The 21,070-nt window shown below is 37.1% G+C and overlaps 1 protein-coding gene across 29 annotated transcripts in view; it reads right to left on the minus strand.

Annotated features, from left to right (window-relative positions):
* The window catches only part of RBFOX2 (RNA binding fox-1 homolog 2), a 261,970-nt gene that overhangs the window by 23,278 nt on the left and 217,622 nt on the right, over window positions 1–21,070 (minus strand). For 19 of the 29 annotated variants that reach the window (XR_010932590.1, XM_067697897.1, XM_067697895.1 and 16 more), the window contains 4 exons: window positions 18,230–18,376; window positions 14,996–15,049; window positions 5,653–5,745; window positions 2,791–2,851 (listed from right to left, as the gene is read on the minus strand). Coding sequence is in view for 28 of the 29 variants with exons in the window: in XM_067697897.1 (XP_067553998.1) it covers window positions 2,791–2,851; window positions 5,653–5,745; window positions 14,996–15,049; window positions 18,230–18,376 (355 nt within the window). In the remaining variant the exon portion in view is untranslated. The remainder of the gene's footprint in view (window positions 1–2,790; window positions 2,852–5,652; window positions 5,746–14,995; window positions 15,050–18,229; window positions 18,377–21,070) is intronic. The other 10 variants (XM_067697898.1, XM_067697896.1, XM_067697925.1 and 7 more) reach the window with 3 other exon arrangements.

Genomic DNA, 21,070 nt, shown 5'->3' on the forward strand with positions numbered 1-21,070 from the left:
AGGAAGATGGAGAGGGAATGAGAGAAGAAAAAAGAAATATAAATAAATCCTGGGGTTTGGTATACGGTCTCTCATAGAACGGCTTAATGACCTAATCTTTGTTTAGAAGGAAAAAGGCAGAATATATATCATTCTCTATCATACTGTGATGCACTGTCTTCTATATCATCTTAACACTGTTTACTACTCTAATTGTTTGATAAGGGTATCCTTTGACTGAATTCAAATTTGACCTGGACCTCTGAATTCCATGTTCATTTATACCATGCTAATGGTATTCTGGGTAAATGGAAATCTTCCTTCATTGGGATTTCCCACTGGGATTTCACTGGAGTTAACCAAGGCACCAAGGAGAGACATGCAATGATAAAATTCAAGGTACATTCCCAACTTTGGTGCATGTCTTCTGAGATTTTAATTTGCAATAAGCATATTTATGTTAATCAGACCTTTAAGCTAATGGACACAAGACCGCTGCTGAACATTAACTTAAACATTTATAAATTTTAAGTATTTCCAAACAACATTAGGTTTGATATCAATTTCATTTCTACATTCCCTTTTTTAGATTTATAGGAATATGGCAAGTAGTAAAAAAAAAAGAAAAATGCACTATTACCCACTGATAGAGTGGAATTCCATGTGAAAACTTTAATCAATAAATATTTGTTGACTTTTATACATAAATATGCCATTTTATTTTTCTGAAAGATTGGCTCTTTGGTTTAATTCTTTTATAACATTGTAACATTGTGCCACTGCTACTCTATAAATATGTGAATGGAAAGAAGAAAAGGCCAATTAACAGATTTCAATGGCTATAAGCAAAGACATTATTCAAGAGAAAATCCATTCATTCGGAATCAATCCAATCCCCCATTCATTATTTTATGTGCTTATAGACATGCCTGTTCATTATGCTGCATAAAAATTTCAAAATCTTGATTCAAATCCTACTGGAGTTGCAAAAGCACAAATGTTCTTCAACTAGACAAATCAAGGGACTCAAAGCCAACATGAACTAAAATGCTGAGAATTCACCAGAAGGCACCTAGCACACTCTTTTCAGAATCTCTAACACGGGAGCTGCATGTTTCTAAAGTCTGGCTCCAGTAGGCTTGAATAGTGATTTAGAATAATATTAAAAAATGAACTTTTCCTTTCCTATCAATGGCACTATTACTTAAGCACTCCCTTTAAATGCATACAATGGATGCACATTATAATAATGGTATATAAAGGTACACTGTCAACAATATCTTGAATACGTTTAGTTTTGTACACTTTACAAATGTATTTTTACATTGTATTATATGTGTTTATGTCATTTGACTTTCACAAAACCCAAAGAGAGCGGAAAGATAGGTACCACCTCTGGGACAATGAGTAAGGACTACACTTCCCTGGGCTTCATTTCCTAGATAATAAGCTAGGAGGGTTGGATTTTAATGACTTCTAAAGAAGAGCCTTGTGGTGCTAAAATTCTGTGACTGCTACTTGACAGAGGTGACAACAGAATCAGATAGGTTAGGAAATTGGCCCACTGTCACAGAGGAAAATAAAGAGTCAAATCTAGAAGGAGAATTTCTGTCTTCTCAATTCTAGTCAGCAGCTCGTTCTGCTCCACCATTCTCGCTGGATCGAAAGGAAATCTGACATACTCTCCTTCTGATTTAGTTTAAATTGGATTTTTATCAAAACTGCAGAAACTTCTGTTTCTGTGATAGCAGTGAAAAGAAGAAAACAAAAGGTAAAGTGGAAGGTGGTGGTATCCCAAGATATACCACTAGTAAAGTGAGTAAGGAAAATGCAAATTATGCTGATAAATGCAAATTATGCTGATTTCTATAATCTATTTGAAAAGCTGGGCTACACATATTTATTGAAGACCTCCCGGGATATACTCAACACTAATACACTTCTACTTGATTTAAGATACTACCAGCACATACTGTCATACTCTAGCAGTAGGTTCAAACTTTTATAAAGCAATAAAAGGGGAGAAACTCCCCTTTTTATTCTAGATAAAATCTTATGCATAACTCTAAAATATACAACAGAGAATGAGGTCCACCAAAGTAGAGCTGTAGGCCTCAAGACCCAGTCCATTCAGTTTTCTTTTCCCCCCAAGATGGTCCTGTAGAACACAGCTTGCAAAACCACTGTTGTACAACAGACTAAAACTATATCCTACCTCACTTAGGGAGTATGAGTCTAGATTAAATTTGACAACTGAAGCAAAAGTTCTGTTTTTGTTAGACAAAATATTCACAGAAAAATTCCTTCTTCATGAGAAACATTTATAAAACTCACTGTATAACAGGTAGCCACGGAATAGAAAATAGAAAATATGTGCGCGTACCCCTCCCCAACACACACACCCCGTGGCTGCTGCCTCTACACCATTCCTTTAAAAGGAGAACAAGGGGTCAAGAATTATTCCAATTATTATGTTCAGATAAGTAAGATCCAGGGGTATCCTGGACAAGCCTAACATATTACAAAGAACTACAGCAGCTACAAAAAGAGGGTGCCCACGGGGGGCCTAACTTGGGTTAATAGGTAACCTCAAATGATGTGTTCGCACTGTATAAAATGAACTTTACTGAGACTATAACACCTTAATAACTAAAAAAACTTAAAAAAAAGTAATTTATAAAAATTAACTCTCCTAGGTAAAGAAAATACTTCAACGTACACAAAACAAACTGAAGACTGAAATCAAGAAAAAGTCTTTGATGTTTGTGAGAATAAATGACATGTTTCCGAAGATGACTTGTAACCTCTTACCATTTGCATATGGTGTGACCATCTTCTTATTGGTCATTACACGTGCTGTAGCATTATTCACCTACAGATACAAAGTAGAAAGAAGGGGCAGGGAGGAAGTAAATCACATTAGGGAATATGGAGGTGCTCATTCAATAACAAAGTATTCAGTTTAAAATGTAAATTTCAGAGACAATTGATTTAAATAATTAATATAACAATATAAAATATTAATAATAGTATTTTAATTAAAGTGTTCATTAAATGAGGCTAACAAGAGTAAAATGCAGTTTCTTGGTCTCCAAATGGAAAACTAGGACAACTTTACCATCCAGGCCTCCAAAGAAAAAGTACATCTGCAAGTTCTTTGGAGATCTTTTAAACAGAGAAGTCTCTGCATTGAGAAAATATGGAAAAAAGTAATTGGAAACAGCTCTGTGTGCACATGAACTTTGAAGTTCATTAACAAAACAGAGGCTTGCTACGTTGGTCAGGAAATAAATTTATAGGAAGATAGGAAAAAAAATCTGTGGAGTTCACCTGTTCTGATGTTCAGCTTTTTTTATACGCTTGTATGAGATTTTACTGTTTGAGGTCAGTAAACAAATATAGGAACTGAGATTCCCATGCTGACAGACTTCAGGACCATTTTGAATTTTCTAGATTATGTGGCCTATTCATTTAAGAAGAAAGTTTTCAAGAGGCCTTTAAATCAGGCACTTAAAAGAATTCAAAAAATAAAGCTTATGTTTCTTTTGTTTTATGGTACTCTCTACCCTCATTACAGAACGGCATAATTAAAGCATTCTCAGTGGTAAGATAAGTAGACGCTACAAAGATGGTGCTGATGAAGAAAAGATGAATGGAGCTTAGAAGCCAGGATACTGCAGCCCAGTGTCAGAACCAGCCTCAAAGCTCTTGCAAGGAGGGTAAAGCCTTACCATAGAACCTGGTTATATACTATGTTGTCAGGTATATAAAAACAGGCCAGTTTTTAAAAGAATTATAAAACATACAAAATATAATATGTCTTATTTCGCTCTGGGAATTTATATTATGGTAAATTTGAATAGTGATAAATTTGTTACCAAAAAAAAAAAAAACCACATCAATTTTAGGTAGAATTGGAACCAAAAATGTTTTAATAATATGTCTTTCAGGATTTGTATAGTGATGATCTTCCTATGTGAGGAAAAGAGCCGGAAACTCCATTTACTCTAGTTTGACCCACCAAATCATATCAACATTTCACATTTAAAAGAAAGAATGGGATACAACAATGATGAGACTGAGAGCATGCAGTTAAAAAACACACACACACAAATAAAAGAAAGAAAAAAACAATCAATTTTGGAAAGACAGGAGAAAGTGAAGAGCGAGGCTCTCACAGACAAGGATTAGAATGGGGCAAGAGCTTCCACTAGCTGCTAGAGCAGAAAGCACCCAAGCACTTAAAGGAAAAATGGCCAGAACCAATCAGAAACCACCAGTCAGCAAAAGAGACCAATAGCTGCACAGAACAGAGAAGGGGTGGGGAAGGACTAGGGCAAAGGGTAGGAAGACAGCTTGGGTAAGGAGAACAAAAAAGCGGGGAAGAGAAGAGAGAAAGTCAGGAAGGCTGTCACGGGCAGGAGAGAGAGCTGTCAAGAGCAAAGAAAGAACAGTCATAGCTACAAACAGAGGTCTGGGAAAGAGGAAAAGGAGGAAAGGAAGTGGGGGCAGGAAGTGCATTAATAAAACCAGCCAAACTGGAGTTCAGTAACTCTGAGTAAGATGTGCAAGGGGAAAAAATCACCATGACGTCAGTACTCAAACAGCTCAGACTGCTACAAAACAATGTGTACATCCAAAGTCCAGGCGGCATTACTCAACAGCATTGAAAATAAAAGGGGGAAAGGAAAAGGAAGAGGAGCAAGTCAAATCACATTTTGTAGTGTTAATGTGAGATGGCAGATGGACTTTTTCTTTCTTATTTGTTTGTAATTACATTTTAAAAAAGCTTCTTGTCTAGTGCTTTTGTTTCACTTACCGCCAACGGGCACCATCGCCAGCATTGTGTATAGTTACCATGGAAAGAGTGAGTCAAGTGAAGGGCCCTAAATGCTAAACCATTGGAAAGGGAGGGGGAAAAAAAAAGCAAAATATGCAGACATCTTACTCAAGATGGTGGCTTTTATATTTCATACTTTTAAAAACTGGGAAAGGGGAAAGGAGCCAGTTAACCTTCACTGCGTTATGAAAAGGGCTGGTGAGCACCAGGTGGCCGACTCACTCACAGTACTAGCACATTCCACAGGCAGCCACCCAACCCTCCAGTAACTGTTGAAATTCTAGATAGTAAATATGTTTGAAAACCACATTAGTTTTGGATTCTTTCCTCCCCGCCCCCAACCTCTGTGATCTTCTGTTCCTTACTTGTCACACGCATGTGGAGGCGAACTGGCCTCCCAAGAGAGAGAGGATACTGGCTGGCCCCTTGATTCATCATAGGACACATTTCTAAATTGGGTAGTTTGTAGACATTTTAAAAGTTAGTTTTATTTTGGCCTGATTAGAGGAATTCAGAGTCTCGCAAACTGAAGCAAAGGAAAAAAATCAAGAGAGTAGAAGGATGAACATTTTGGAGGAAAAAAGTAAATGAAAAACAAATACACATACATTCGCACACAGGTAAATCAAAATTAAAACCCCAAAACAACCAAAAAATGGGAGGGGGGAGAAGGATAGAAGTGTTACTTTTACGCGTTTTAGTGCAAGAAGGTAAAGGACACAGAGACACAAAAACACAAACAAGACAGGGTTCCAAATGTGAAATAAGTGAGGCAATACATAAAAAGAGAAATAAAAATATAAACCAGAAATTGAATTATTGAAGACATGCACCTCGATTTTACGGCCCTCTACCACGGTGCCGTGTAATTTCTCCCTGGCCCTGTCTGCATCAGCACTATTCTCGAAAGTTACGAACCCGAATCCCTGCATGCAGCGGGAGAAGGGGGGAAAACATGCACATCGTTATATTGAAATACTGATCTCTTGGTAAATAGAAAAAAAATATCACAGTATGAAACTGACATCAGCAACAACTCAGCAATACTCTCCCAAAGTCACATTTTTGGTCCATGCATATTTTGTAAAGGGAAATTAAATCCAATAAAAGAATAAAGAACTGTAGTAGTAGTGATAATAATAATAATGTAATTAACAACAATAAAAATAATAAAATAAAACATAAAGCATGTGAGGCCAGACCAAAATTAAGGTATAGAGTTACTCAGGTCAAACTATTCAACTGAGAATCTGAACATTTTAAAAAATCCTACCTTTCTTATTTCATGCTGCTAACATACATATACTTTTATATAATACTAAAAATAATTAAATCTATTATTCCTCAGTAACTTCTACATGGAACTTGATATTTAGGTGCAAACCTTGTATAATGAGTTTTTGAGGCGGTCTAATCGTTTTAGCCCCACTTTACCTGTTGCTTATAGCACCATCAACTTCTCTGGGAACGGTATAATTTAAGATATAGTGTTCATGCTTGATTCTGTGGGTACTGGGTGTGGAAGAGGAGAGCACTCATGTTTGTCTAAGCAAACGAAAATACCACTAAGCAGTGGTCAATTATGACTTTTCTTCAATGTGAATTTTAAACAACCAGACTGACACTCAAGAGTAAAAATATGTTCAGCTGAATTTCAGAAAATTGCTTACCCAAATTTGCCTAAATTTTGTTGAAGCCTACATCTGCTACTAAATGTATTAGTTTTTTCTATATGCAGAGAGAAAAAGGAATAGTCAAAAAGGCAACAGGAATGAGGTCTATGTTAGTGACATCAGTTGCATACTATTTAATAGGAAACGAATACCATAAAACAGCAATACAGTTGCTACTCTGAGTTAGGATTAATTTATTTGTCCATTGTAGACGCTGAAAAACAAACCAACCAACCATGGAGTTTTAATTTATTAAATAGAAAAAGCAGGAGACTGGGAGTTAACCCACTCTACTCCTTGACTCACATTAAATCTGAAAAGACCGCCTGGGTCATTATCTTTCTATCAATTTCAACACCAGCAGGATTTACTATATACTATAGGACTATTTGACAAAGCATTATATCAGTTTCATTCTAGGTGCTCTGTCCTTATCTTTCCACTCTGCAACTATAAAATTTTCTCAAGCTATTTATATCTGTAGAGTGGTAACTTCTTAGAATTTTCTGAGACAGTCCTCATGTCTCAACAGCTTCACTGTCCCTCTAGCATTCTTTGAATATTCCATTGTAGGATAACCTGAACCTTTACTTTCACTGAAGTTCTGCTTTGCTGCTTATTAATACCATGAGTACTCCTATATATACAAAACATATTTTTAACTGAGATGGTAAATAATGTGCATTGCTCAATAAGATTTTATAAAAGCAACTCCATCATTCTGAAGGATCTGATTTCTCAGCATTTAAATGACTATATGGTTGGGTGGCAACCCACGGAGGATTCCAGTGGATTATCTCTACCTTCAATGTGGATATCTAGAAAGTGAAATGCTAAGCTGACAGAAATTTTTTAAAATATATGTAGCTTAGGACGGAATACTATGGGTAATTTTAATTCAAAATTGTTCCTTAAAAATGTACATGTGTTGAAAATATCAATGCGAACACATTTTCAGAAACAAATTTTGATATCAACATGTTATAGCCACTTTGACAACTCAAGGTGTACAAGGGCAAGTTACTAATTAATTATTCCATTTGTCATCTACACTAGCATCTGATGAAGACAGGAAGCCAGCTATCCGATCCTGGAGAATCCTCCAATAGGAAAGTTAAATCTTTTAAAAAAGGTTACAGGGCTTCCCTGGTGGGGCGGTGGTTGAGAGTCCGCCTGCCGATGCAGGGGACATGGGTTCGTGCCCCGGTCTGGGAAGATCCCACATGCCGCGGAGCGGCTAGGCCCGTGAGCCATGGCCGCTGAGCCTGCGCGTCCGGAGCCTGTGCTCCGCAATGGGAGAGGCCACAACAGTGAGAGGCCCGCGTACCACTAAATAAATAAATAAATAAATAAATAAATAAATAAATAAATAAATAAATAAAATAAAAAAGGTTACAGATAGTGATGAGTTTTTATATCACATTTTGTAAGTTCTATAAGCTGTATTTCAACGGACTGTCACAGCCTTATACATTTTATGCCCTGGGTTAAATTAATAAATTATAAACTAGTGGTTGGACAGCAGATTATGTAGAGGCTAATATACAAGTTTTTAACTTTAGCATTATGACTACACACACCCACATACATACACACATACTTGTGTGTCTTTTAAATGCACCCATGGGGTAGAAAGGATAAACCTGTTTGTTTCCTTTTGAAAGTAAAGACATTGAGCCAATCTGAGGTTAAGTATTCAAGCATCAACAAGGCCCAGAGCACCAACAAGGTCTTCTTCCTTCCATGTAGCTTTTTCCTACAGCTAATGGTGAGAAAATTAGAAATTAAGCTTTGAAACCGAAATTCAGTATTCTATTTACTAAACTATATTAGTCCTACAATTCTTCTAATTTTCTCTTTCAAATCTAATTGCTAAATGTGTTCTATGACCTTTCTTTCTGTAATGTGTTGATGGACCATCTGTGACACAATGGCTGTGTGGTATCATAAGTGCTAGCATCTTACAGTCAGCATATGACGAAGTTTAACATTAAAGTCTGCTTGTGTAAGATTTTTTCAATATAACTTCAGTATTCTGGAACAAAATTTCACTTTTAAATGCTTTAAAAGTGTTTTATAAGGAAAGGTGTTTATAAACTAAAGGAAATGCTAATCAAGGTATCAAAGACATAAAAATGAAGTAATCTTTTTTTTTTTTTTTTTTTTTTTGCGGTACGTGGGCCTCTCACTGCCGTGGCCTCTCCCGCTGCGGAGCGCAGGCTCAGCGGCCATGGCTCACGGGCCCAGCTGCTCCGCGGCATGTGGGATCCTCCTGGACCGGGACACAAACCCATGTCCCCTGCTTCGGCAGGCGGACTCTCAACCACTGTGCCACCAGGGAAGCCCCAAAATGAAGCAATCTTTGCAGGCATATTTACTAGCGTAAAGAGGAGGCAGAAGGCCTTGTTGATACTTTGGGACTCCTGATAAGAAACACAGAGGTAATAGGATTTCTTTCTTTCCTTCGAAGATAAATAGACCTTGTGTCAGGCAGAATAACAGTCCCCCCAAAGTTGTCCATGTCCTAATCCCCAGAACCTGTGAATATGTTACCTTACATGGCAAAAGGGATTTTGCAGATGTGATTAAATTAATGATCTTGCGATAGGGAGATTATCCTGGATTATCCAGATGAGCCCAATGTAATCGCAAAGGTGCTTAGAAGTGAAAGAGGGAAAGAGAGTCAGAATTGGAGAGTGTAGCGGCCTGAGAAAGGCTGGGCTGGCTGTTGCTGGCTCTGAAGACGGAAGGGGGGCTATAGGCCAAGGAATGTGGGCTGCCTCCCGAAGCTGGAAAAGGCATGCAATGGAGCATCCCTTAGAGCCACCTGAAGGAACACAGCCCTCCAACACTTTGATTTTAGCCTAGTGAGACCCACTTTGGACTTCTGACCTCCAGAACTGTAGGCTAATAAATCTGTGTGGTATTAAGCCACCAAGTTTGTGATAATTTGCTCAGAAGCACTAGGAAATGAGTATATATCTCTCAGAATTAAGGTCTGTGATTAGGAAGATGAGAAGCATAACCAGTATTTTTGGAGTACTGTCCTTAAATACTTTTCTCTTGAGTTGAAACTTCAAACAGGTGGTTTTCCATCACCTCAACTTCCTGCTTGCTTATCTGTCACATTTACAACTTGGTTTTAAGAATATTAACTCAAATAAGGCTTGAAAAAAATTTTAATGTACTGTTTCTTCAATAAAATTTAGCACTTTTTAAATGTGCCAGAAATTGAGCCAAGGATATTCATAGACTTAAAAAGTTACTAATAGGAAAACTCTCTTCCACGAAATTATGTTTAATGTTCCCTTATTCTTGGAAATCTAATTCACATTAATTCTGGTCATTTGGATCTCTTGCCTTGAAAAAAATTTAACACAATTATGTCTAAACCTAACACATTTTCCTTAGAAGAGCTTCAAAACGATCATACAAGGTATCAAAAAGGGAAACATAATAACAGTCTGAATAGCTACAAAGTCAGACCCTTAACAGTACATATTTCAGGTATGTAAGAAGATAAAAGATAAACAAAAAGTAAACTTTCATTTTTAAATTAAAAAAATGATGTTGCAACATTTGTCTATACCAGCACTATCCAATATATCCAAAAATACAGCATGAGCCACATATATAATTTCAAATTTTCTATTAGCTACATTAAAAAAGGAAAAACAAGTGAAATTAATTTCAATAATGCATTTTATTTAACCCAGTATATACGACGTATTATAATTTCAACATGGCATCATTATGAAACCATTATGAGTGAGATGTTTAATATTCTTTTTGAGCTAAGTCTTTGAAATTGGTGTCTATCTTGCACTTGGAGCACATTTCCATTTAGAGATGGGCCACATTTCAAGCGGCCGACGTGGCTGCTGCGCTGGGCAAGGGACGTCTACACCTTTACACTCTTACCTAAAGTTCTCAGCTCCCAAAGGTCTTCTATGTTAGCAGTTTAAATACACCAGTGCTACATTCACAATTTACCAGCTATCTTAGCTGTCTTTTGGAAATTGAGGGATGCTGTGTTTATCAGGTACATGGTCGTGGTTAAAACTTCTACAGAGTGTGACAAAAATTTTATTATCTGCCTTGACATCCATTTGTCATCAAGGGCACACAGGAGCCGAATAACTGTCACCTTTTTAGTCTGGCCTCAGACTGCAGTAAATAACAAGCAACAGGATGAGCATTGTAAAAATATTTTTAAATTTGTATAATCTTCGAATTTTTCCATCTCAGAAGAATGAGAAAGAAAATTTACCATGTAACTTTTAAGGGAGAAATCAAAAGCAGAAGGTTCTCCTGGGTATGGCCAGAACACAGAAATTAAAAAATAAATAAAAGAAAACTAAAACTAAAACCCATAAAATGGTAGCAAAAGAAAATAAACTAAGACTTTTGGAAATACATGCACTGTTAATTCAGTTTTAAGTATAATGAAAAACATTTCACCTCAGCATTACCCATCAAATTTTACTGAAAATCACAAAGGCCTACTCAGTGCAATTTCAAAGACAGTCTTTTGACTATATTTGGAAAGAAATAATTTCCCTTTGCATAAAATCAAAAGCCAGGGAAATAGGAGAGAAATTACAGCATATTTCTTGTGTCTGAGGAATGGGAATAGAGGTTTTATCTTCCCTAACTCCAGCCTAAACATAAGCTTAACCCAAACCCAGATTCCCATCATTCCAGAAATCCACCTGAGAGAAGTAATGCAAACACATTAACTAAAAATCTGCTAGAAATCTCAATAATTGTTGCTGTGCTCTCTTCTGCAGTCCTTTAGAGGACTTAACAATTGACACTGTGTGAAGAAGAAGAGCTTCTATACATTCAATATTTATAAAACGCGTCCCTTCAAAAGTGACAAGTATACTCAAAGTATGTTGACAAAACTTTATGGAAAATATAAATGTTAGAATCTTTGTATTTCTTTTTAAAATAAGCTTGATAATTATCACAAACAAAATGTTATGGGACTGGGTGATAGTGAACAGGATGGTGGAAGGTCTGAATTTCAACAGTGAAATAAACTTTTGAAAACAAGTGCTCAGTTACTAAAAGCATCTAGCAGACAGTACAAGGTCAAGAGTATTGGCTGTTGAACTAGGTGACCACTGTTCAGTGCTCTGTTTAAGATTCTATGTGAGAATATGTGAGAAAAAAAGAAAAAAGGAAGGAAATACATGAGAATATTGTGACTATTCCATTTAATGAACTATGTATGCTTTCCCGCCTTCTCATTAAACGTCATGTTTTCCTTTTATAATGGTTTTTAAAAGGGTGCTTTTTAAAAATTGTTACTCAAAGGATCTATAAAGAGAATGACAATATAATTTATTGTTCAAACTAGGATACTTTGAGGGAGAAAGGGGACATTATTAATTGCTAAGACAACAAGTATAACTGGGACTATCCTAGATAAACCAGGATATATGGCCACTCTCCCTATACACTAACTTCTTATTGTTTGTATTACTACTTTGTCACGACTGGTGAAATCTGGAGAATCAATAATGCTATGTGTATCTGTTTAATCATTTTCTAGATTCTATATGAGCACATTAGTTAACTTTTTGGAAGGGGTATCATTTTTCATCACATATCTTAATTAAACATTTTCAAAAGGACAGTCTATCTTTGCTTCAGTTAATCACAGAAAACTAAATACAGCTGACTTTATGTTTTTACAAAGGAGCAGGGAGTAAAAAGAACACTTTCAAAAATCACATGAAATAATTTAAATAAATATGTATGTATGTATATGCATGTAAATGAAATAAATTCATTTCATAAAAACCAAATTCAGAATATGAAGGTCAAAGAAGAAAAAAGGAAAATAGTCAACAACAAAGAAACAACTACTTTCTGGAACACAGAAATTCTACTCTCCAGGCAAGGTGTAAAGGTAGACTACTAGCAGGCAGGGAAGGAATGGGCATGCAGCAAGACAGTGTTCACTTATGTTTTTAAGGGGGTATATTCTCAAACCCGGGGCCAACGATCTCATAAAAAATAAGACATGGTAATAAAGAGTTGCTTTTTGTTTCGCAGTCACTTGGTTAAATACTGTTTTACATGTAAGTATTACTTATCTCTAAAAACTTGTCAGTTTTTCCATTATTGCTTCAGAAAAAATTCAATAAAGCTAATTTCTGTACAGAAAAGCACTCTGTTAAAAAACTGAGCAATTCTTAGCTAACCAATAGGACCATATAAGTCTCCTTTTCTCTGGCTCCTTTCAAGACATGTTGTAATTTTATAATCAACCCCAGACACAAAAGTAATGAGAAACTAAACTTAATTTACAAAAAGAAAAGTACTCATTAATTTATCTCAGGTGGATCCCAGAAGACGCATCTAGGTTTTGACTCCAAAATAAATCTCTATTAATGAGCCCATTCCAGCTAAGAACTTTAGGTAGTAGTTAAGAAGGGCAAAGGATGAAGACAGGTTTTTGTATCAGTTCTAGAAGGCAGGTCCAAGGCAATTCTGAATTCTGTGCTTTGTTTTAAAAACATTTTCCAATTAGTACACAGTCTGTCTACCCTTCAGCAGCCCAAAGAAAAAAGGGCAGTGAGGACACAGCATCAAGCTGAGAGAGGCAGCATATACTTTTAGATTCCCCAAAGAGAAAAGGAAGGCTTGTGTCATTTTAAAATGGAAATTACAGGGGAGGAGTAATTGAATCGGGTAAATTAAAAATTTTTTGGTAGTAGGCAAATCCTTGAAGTCAATGAAAGAAGCCTTAGAAAGATCAATTTCCTTTGCTTCACAAGAATTCAATCAAATTATTTTCTTGGTAAGGAGCAAAGTCCTCAATGCCTGATAGAATTTTATTGGGCTTCCGGTTGTTAGTCTAGCTAAGAATGTTTTAAGTGCAAACACTTAAAACCAAAAGCATTTAAACTATACTGGTTCAGATAAACAGTGTGGTCAATAATCTTCATGTATTTATTTCACATTCATGTGCTTCTCATCTCTAAACCATTGTCATTTTTCTATCTTGTATCTAAAAAGTTCACAAAAAAATAACAGCAAACTATACAACAAATGAATAGAAATCCACTGTGAGGAAATTACAAGTATAAACAGTTTTACTGGTTACAGTTTGAATAGATTTCACTTTAAAAATACTTACCAAGTTAAGTGCTGGAGAAAGTTCTGTATAGGCATAATTAATCTTTTTTTTGTTTTAACTGAAAACTGAAAGCTTAGAGTATAATTACCTCTTTAATAATAAACAAATAATTATTATAGTCAGAATTAAACACTTTTAGTGTTGATGCATTCTATAAAGGAAGGGAATAATAATCAGAAGCATTAGGAAAGCACAAACATTTTTATTAGTACAGATGGGAGCAGGAAGTATATATAACTCTGTAGATATGTTATTAGTTCCCAAAGTATGGTGAATTTGGTGTAGGAAATTAAGAGAGGTAAATATTAGCTTATTTATTTACTTTATTTAGCTCTTCTCAAATTACATTCTTAAGAGATTTAATCATAGCTAAGGGCTATTTTCAAAGTTCAGTAGGGATGACCAAATGAAAATTAATTTCAAAAAACTGGTCTAACCTAAAAATGCAAGTAGAACTGAACATAGCAAGGTAAATATTTACAAGCCTGCCCACAGCTGATTGTGTCTGTGGAGTGTATTCCATTTGTTGAGGAAGAAGAAAACTCTCACATAAAACGTTCTGAAATTCAGTTCATCAAATATTTTTTCACAACACCATTTGTAAGACTTTACAATTCCTTCATTCCTAAAAGCACTGCTGCTTATTTTAGTGCATAAAAATTCTAAATCATACAGATTGGGAATTTAAAACAGTAAATTATTATGCTCATCCTCATGCAAAAAAACCCCAACTCACTGTATTTGTAATTGAAGTGACTCTCAGTCCTGAAGCTTGCCTATCTGGGTATAACTTAAAGGAGGAAATCCACAGTGAATACCTGAGTCACTACTCCCTGTTTTCAAGCTTTATCAGAATTTACTAAACAGAGAGAACAAGTCAACTGAACAACTGAAATATTAAATTTGTTCTAAGTATGTCATTTTGAAGTTCGATTTTTAAAAGCTGAACTGTTCTGGTAGAATTCAGACTAGAATTCTCAGAAAATCCCAACTAGAATTCTCACAAAATTTTCACTTTTTTCCAGTCTTCTCTCTCGTCCTTTACAATAAGAAGCTTAGGCCAAATTTAAATCTGAGAAAGGACTGACATCTCCTACAGCCTTTCCTCCTTACGGCCACACTCTCCCCTCAAACCTCGCTCGTTTCTACACCATCACTCTCCCAATTTAAGAAAGATTTAGGAGAAATCTGGCCACGCAGTGGCTTATGTTTTGAGGTAACCTAATCAAGCTAGCTCACTGGGATACTTTTTGCAGGCTTGAAAAACAGCTTAAGTTTTCTGACTATTTACTATTTTAAATAAAACAAAACTAAAAGAAATCAAGCACACAACACTGAAATGGAGCTTACCTTAGAGCCACGTTCATTAAAGATTATTTCTACATCTAGGATTTTGCCAAACTGCTGCAGAGACAAAAATAAAAACATTTACTCATGTTCAGCTTTTTATCCATATACTTTACTTTCTTCTGAAAGAGGAAGAGGTGGTTTTTTTTCTTTAAACTACTTATTTAACATCCATGTTTCTATTTGTTGGTAGGTCCCAATATCAGTTGTTGATTTTTCCTCATCATTGAGCTGATAATTTTTCCTTTTTTAATTCACTCACTCACGCATTATTCATCTCTTTATAGTGGAAGCTGTTTTCAGAAGTTATTCACAGCGTCACTGTATTACATGCTTCTTCACATGGACAAGAACTGGGGGTTTTCCTAACTACATCTCTAACTTTTGAAATCGTAAGTAGAAAGATATACTACTGATGGCTGTTCTTCTTCCCTTTCTTGTTTTTTTGGGCCGCGCCTCCCACGGCATACAGGATTTTAGGTCCCTGACCAGGGATCGAACCCATGCCCCCTGCAGTGGAAGCTCCGAGTCTTAACTATTGGACTAACAAGTAAGGCCTTCCTTTTTTTTTTCTTTTTAATTAATAAAAGTAAACCACATTTACTGGAAAAAAAATAGAAAATATAGATAAACAAAAAGGAAAAGGGAAAACAAAAAATGAAGATCATCCATCTGCAATCCCAACATCTTAACATTTTGGTACACAGCCTTCCCAGCTTTTCCTTAGGCGTGTGTGTGTGTGTGTGTGTGTGTGTGTTTACTTTTCTTAAACTTCATATACTATGAATAACTTTCCCAATCAATAAATATATATGTGTTATCTCCATAGGCTACATGCCATTTTCCAGCATACCAAACATTCATGGACATTATGGATGATTCTATCGATATTTATTTGCCACTTCAGTATTTCTGCAGTAAACATCATCTAGAATATTTAAAATAATAACTTCGTTTTGAAATTAGTTAAATATTTTAACATTTGGAAAATCAAACAGAGCTACAAATATAACACCTAAATAACTCTATTGCTAGGTAGCTAAATAGCTGGTCAGAGGGGCATACAAATAACCCAGTAATTATCTGGAGCAGAGGCATATATAAGGTGATAAAACTACCTGTTTTAATCAATACCTGAATGAACTGAATTGAAGGAATGTACAGTAAATCTCCAATATCGTTTTGGCTCACATTTCCCTTTGAGAACTAGCCTCACAGACCCAATTATCTATTTCACTTGGATTTCAAACTAGACTTTGGGAAATGTGAAGAAACTAAAAAACGAAAAGGGCAAAACAGAGATCATGTTTTCTTATTGGGTTGAATCATTACTATCTTTATCAAAAAAACATGTATTAAGAGCCCAAGTTTTCTAGAATAAGACTTCTGGACTTGATTCCAGCTTCACCATTTAATAGAAAATCAGAAAAATCAAGGGAAGAGGAAAATGTCTTATTTTAGGAAGGAGGGAACTTTATTTTATTTCTATGTCTATCCAAAAAACTGAAATTTGTATGGTATTTTAGAGTTTGTTTTCTTTTACATTTTCTAATTCATCTTTATAATAACCTTCCAGAGTAAGAACTGGTTAAGGAAAATGAGACTAAAAGAAGGTACTCATCAAGTCTGCAGAGGTAATAAAATGGAAATAAAATAGAACATGGAATCTCTGCTCTTTACCAATGCTACTGTCCTTCTAAAACACTGATAGGTACTAACTACGTGGAAGAAGACAGCAACCAGGTATCTCCTGCAATGAAAATTTTTTTTTTTTTTTTTGCACTTAGTGTCTTATGAGAAGGGCATTATACATTTCAAGAAATCACTGACAACTGGCCTAGGCAGATCTTTAGTGGACACTATTTTTCTGCCTCAACAGAGAAAACACTTCTGACAGATGAGGATGCATTCCATTTTCACAGACCTCCAGAGATTAAGGTTCCATATTATCTCTGATAATTCAGTAGAGAACCTAGTAACTCATACTCCTGGGAAGTTTCTTCTTAAACATAACCCAAATTCTTTTTTCTTTTTAAATTTATTTATTATTTTTGGCTACGTTGGGTCTTCGTTGCTACGTGTGGGCTTTCTCTAGTTGAGCGGGGGTTACTCATTGAGGCAGTGTGCAGGCTTCTCATTGCGGTGGCTTCTCTTGTTGTGGAGCATGGGCTCCAGGCATGCGGGCTTCAGTAGTTGTGGCATGTGGGCTCAGTAGTTGTGGCTTGCGGGCTCCAGAGCACAGGCTCAGCAACTGTGGTGCACAGGCTCAGTTGCTCCACAGCATGTGGGATCTTTCCGGACCAGGGCTCGAACCTGTGTCCCCTGCACTGGCAGACGGACTCCCAGCCACTGTGCCACCAGGGAAGTGCCGTAACCTAAATTCTTTATGTCGCCTTTTATATTTTCTGTTGCTCTCTTTTCTGTAGAACTGGAGAATAGCTGGCTACCATTTCATGTTGCAAAGCTCTTCCAGTGCTTCAAAAATACCATTAAATCTCAACCCTGGCCTTGCCTTTGGTATAGAAAACACATCCAGGAAGTCAGCTGTAAGTGACAGAACTCTGCTCCAGGGTCTTGTCGCCATGAAGTGGCCACAACCGAGACTTAAAGAAGGGCATTTGCTTTTCTGACAAAGCATTAGGCTGCTATCCAAATAATTAAAACAAAAATCAATTATTTCTTACTCCTAGTTCAAGTTAAGTGTTTGATCAAATTAAAACAGGCAACAACACCTTAGCCCCCCAAAAGAATTAAGATTCTCAGCAGCCATTCATTTCTGAGTAACTTAAATATTTGCTATTATACTTCGTTTTCATGACAGCGATTCTGGGAGGAAGTAAACAGCTGGAAGAACACGCCAGGCAGCAAACTAACCCCCTATACCTGATTTTAGATCACAGATATGATTTTACTTAATTCATAACCCTTTGAAAGGCAGGGATTACTGTCTTGTCCTGATTTCAGTGCTTGGGTTTTCTGAACGTCCTAAGAAACCCCTCAGTCTCAGGCAAACTGGGTTGTGGAGTCATCTTATGTATGTGAGAATTTGCAAGGATAATGTCTAGAATAGGCCAGGAGATGGGAAAGTTTCTAAAGCCTGATGAAAATAATGATTTACCTCAGGATCTTTCTCAACATACTTGTAATTTTATCCTAAAGTAGTAATGACTAATAATACATCTGGTGAGTTAAAGTATATTTTCATTGTAAAACCATAAAAGGACTTCAGAGACTTACCCCAAACATCTGCCGGAGGTCAGGATCCCGGAAGCGGAAAGGAATATTAGAGACATGCAGGCGTTTAGGGGTAGATTTACTCTCTGAATTTTCACTACTTTGCGTCTGTGACTGCTGGCCTTCTGTCTGTGCGCCCCCTTCTGTCTGCTAAGCAAAGAAATAAACAACATTAAGGGAAAAATAAACACAATTATTTCACAAGAATTACATAAAATAATTGAAGTCCTCCCCCACCCCAATCATTCTCAAACAGTGTGTCTTTAAGCAAAAATTACAGCTGTCCTTTCAAAGAGAAAAAAACCAAAGATGTTATCTGTGTCCAAAATGCTATAGTTTACCAAAAAATTTAGGTCTTTTGCATATTTATAGTACATTAGTAAAGTGGGAGATACTAGAAACACTAAGTGACTTGCTCAAGATCACATGGAGAGGAACTTCCCTGGTGGTCCAGTGGTAAAGAATCCACCTTACAATGCAGGGGACGAAGGTTCGATCCCTGGTCAGGGAACTAAGATCCCACATGCCATGGGGCAACTAAGCCCATGGGCCACAACTACTGAGCTCACGCACTAGAGCCCGCGTGCCGCAAACTACAGAGCCCATGCGCTCTGGAGCCCAAGGGCCACAACTACAGAGCCCTTGTGGCCTGGAGCCTACGTGCCTCAACTAGAGAGGAGAAAACCTGCACACCACCACTAGAGAGAAGCCCATGCACAACAATGAAGAGCCTGCGTGCCGCAACTAAGACCTGATGCAGCCAAAAAAATAAAATAAAATAAATTAAAAAAAAAAAAGATCACATGGAGATACATTAGGAAAACAAGATATAAAAATAGTACATTGGGACTTCCCTGGCGGCACAGTGGTTAAGAATCCACCTGTCAATGCAGGGGACACGGGTTCGAGCCCTGGTCTGGGAAGATCCCACATGCCACGGAGCAACTAAGCCCGTGCGCCACAACTACTGAGCTTGCACTCTAGAGCCTGTGAGCCACAACTACTGAGCGTGCGTGCCACAACTACTGAAGCCTGCGTGCCTAGTGCCCATGCTCCGCCATTGCAACGAGAAGCCCACGCACTGCAACGAAGAGTAGTCCCTGCTCACCGCAACTAGAGAAAGCCTGCGTGCAGCACCGAAGATCCAACACAGCCATAAATAAATAAACAAACAAATAAAAAGAATAATGATTAAAAAAATAAAAATAGTACTTTGTTCTTAGATTCTTATGGAAGTTCCTTTTTTTTTTTTTTGCGGTACACGGGCCTCTCACTGTTGAGACCTCTCCCGTTGTGGAGCACAGGCTCCAGATGCGCAGGCTCAGAGGCCATGGCTCATGGACCCAGCCGCTCCGCGGCATGTGGGATCTTCCCAGACCGGGGCACGAACCCGTGTCCCCTGCATCGGCAGGCGGACTCTCAACCACTGCGCCACCTGGGAAGCCCGAAGTTCCTATTTTTGAGATCTTTCCATTTTGAAAATATAGAGTCTGTGGTATAATACTTAGTTGTGGAGATACCAGTATTTCTGGTTCATCATTTCAGGAAATAAGGGAATATTTTTAAATTTCATTTCCTCTATTAGTTCCAGGGTTTATGACTACTGGGTTACCAAAGTACTGTAACATTATTTATGAAGAGGAGACACCTAGTGACAAAGGGCCCTTTGCTCAAAAACTGAATAAGCTTCTTACTCTGAAACCAATCTGTACTCTCCTCCCTAATTTATGCGATTCCTGCTACTTCAGCAAAGGGAACCTACCCTTCTGTAGCCCAGAGCAAAGTTGCATTTAGAAAAATCTGTTGGGAAAGGCTTGAAGGGACCCTGCCTAATCTACTACATACCCATAAATGCTAGATTTGTATATATCCATAGTGAAAGAATATGGGTGAGTGTGGGTGTGCATTTTTAATCATGAATCTCTTCTGCAATGTCCTAGGCATGTGTTAATTTAATTCTTTTTCAGTTAAGTCCTCAAAAAATTGCTATGTTGAGAAATACTTTTGACAAATACCTAACAGGTGTGATACATTCTAGGCATTAAGTATTAATTTGACAATTTAAGAACCTTATGTTTTCACTATTCCCTGTGAAGCGCATGCCAAACTGGATGGCTCAATGATATGATTAAACCAACACACTTAAAACAGGAGTGGAACTTGCTGTTCTTATTATCTCAGTTGAATGAGAACTGAGTCCCTCTAGCAGATTCTGGGTGACACGGAATGGGTCCCCCCACTCTGACCCAGCGTTCAGCTAAAAGACACTGAACCAGAGATACCTTTGGCTCAGAGATGTTTGAACCATGTTGAAATGAAGTTTGAGACTTTAACATATAAAGGATAAACAGGAATGAACTCCAAATGTATACCAGCTTTTCAAGTGTCAATCTAAGGGATGGCCGCTTTTATCTCCTGCCATTCAGGCCTCGCAGGTGGCCTCACTGTGCAATTATTCACATGGTACAAAAATAGCAGGAAAGGAAAGAGCTACAAAGCCATGTTCTGCGAAAGTGTAAGGTTTTCAATCCTCAATCTGGGCACAATGCAGACTAAACAAAACACATTCCATTCAAAGATAAAACTCACTAAGTTACTAAAAAGCAGCATCATGGACACCAAAGCAACGAGCACAAGCATCAATTACAACTGATGCTCATTCGAGCACCTTCCAACTTGCCTCTCACATCTCACAGCTGGATCACATAAAACTCTTTCTTCAATCAAACTTTAAAACCACCAGATCTGATCTGAAGGATGACAGTGTTATCACTCAGAGAAAAGTTAAAAAGACCGATTCTAGCTCCAAACCATAGTTTTATATACAGCTTATATATGTAGACT

This window comes from Pseudorca crassidens, chromosome 11, assembly GCF_039906515.1.
Source record: "Pseudorca crassidens isolate mPseCra1 chromosome 11, mPseCra1.hap1, whole genome shotgun sequence".
NCBI classification, from domain to species: Eukaryota; Metazoa; Chordata; class Mammalia; order Artiodactyla; family Delphinidae; genus Pseudorca; species Pseudorca crassidens.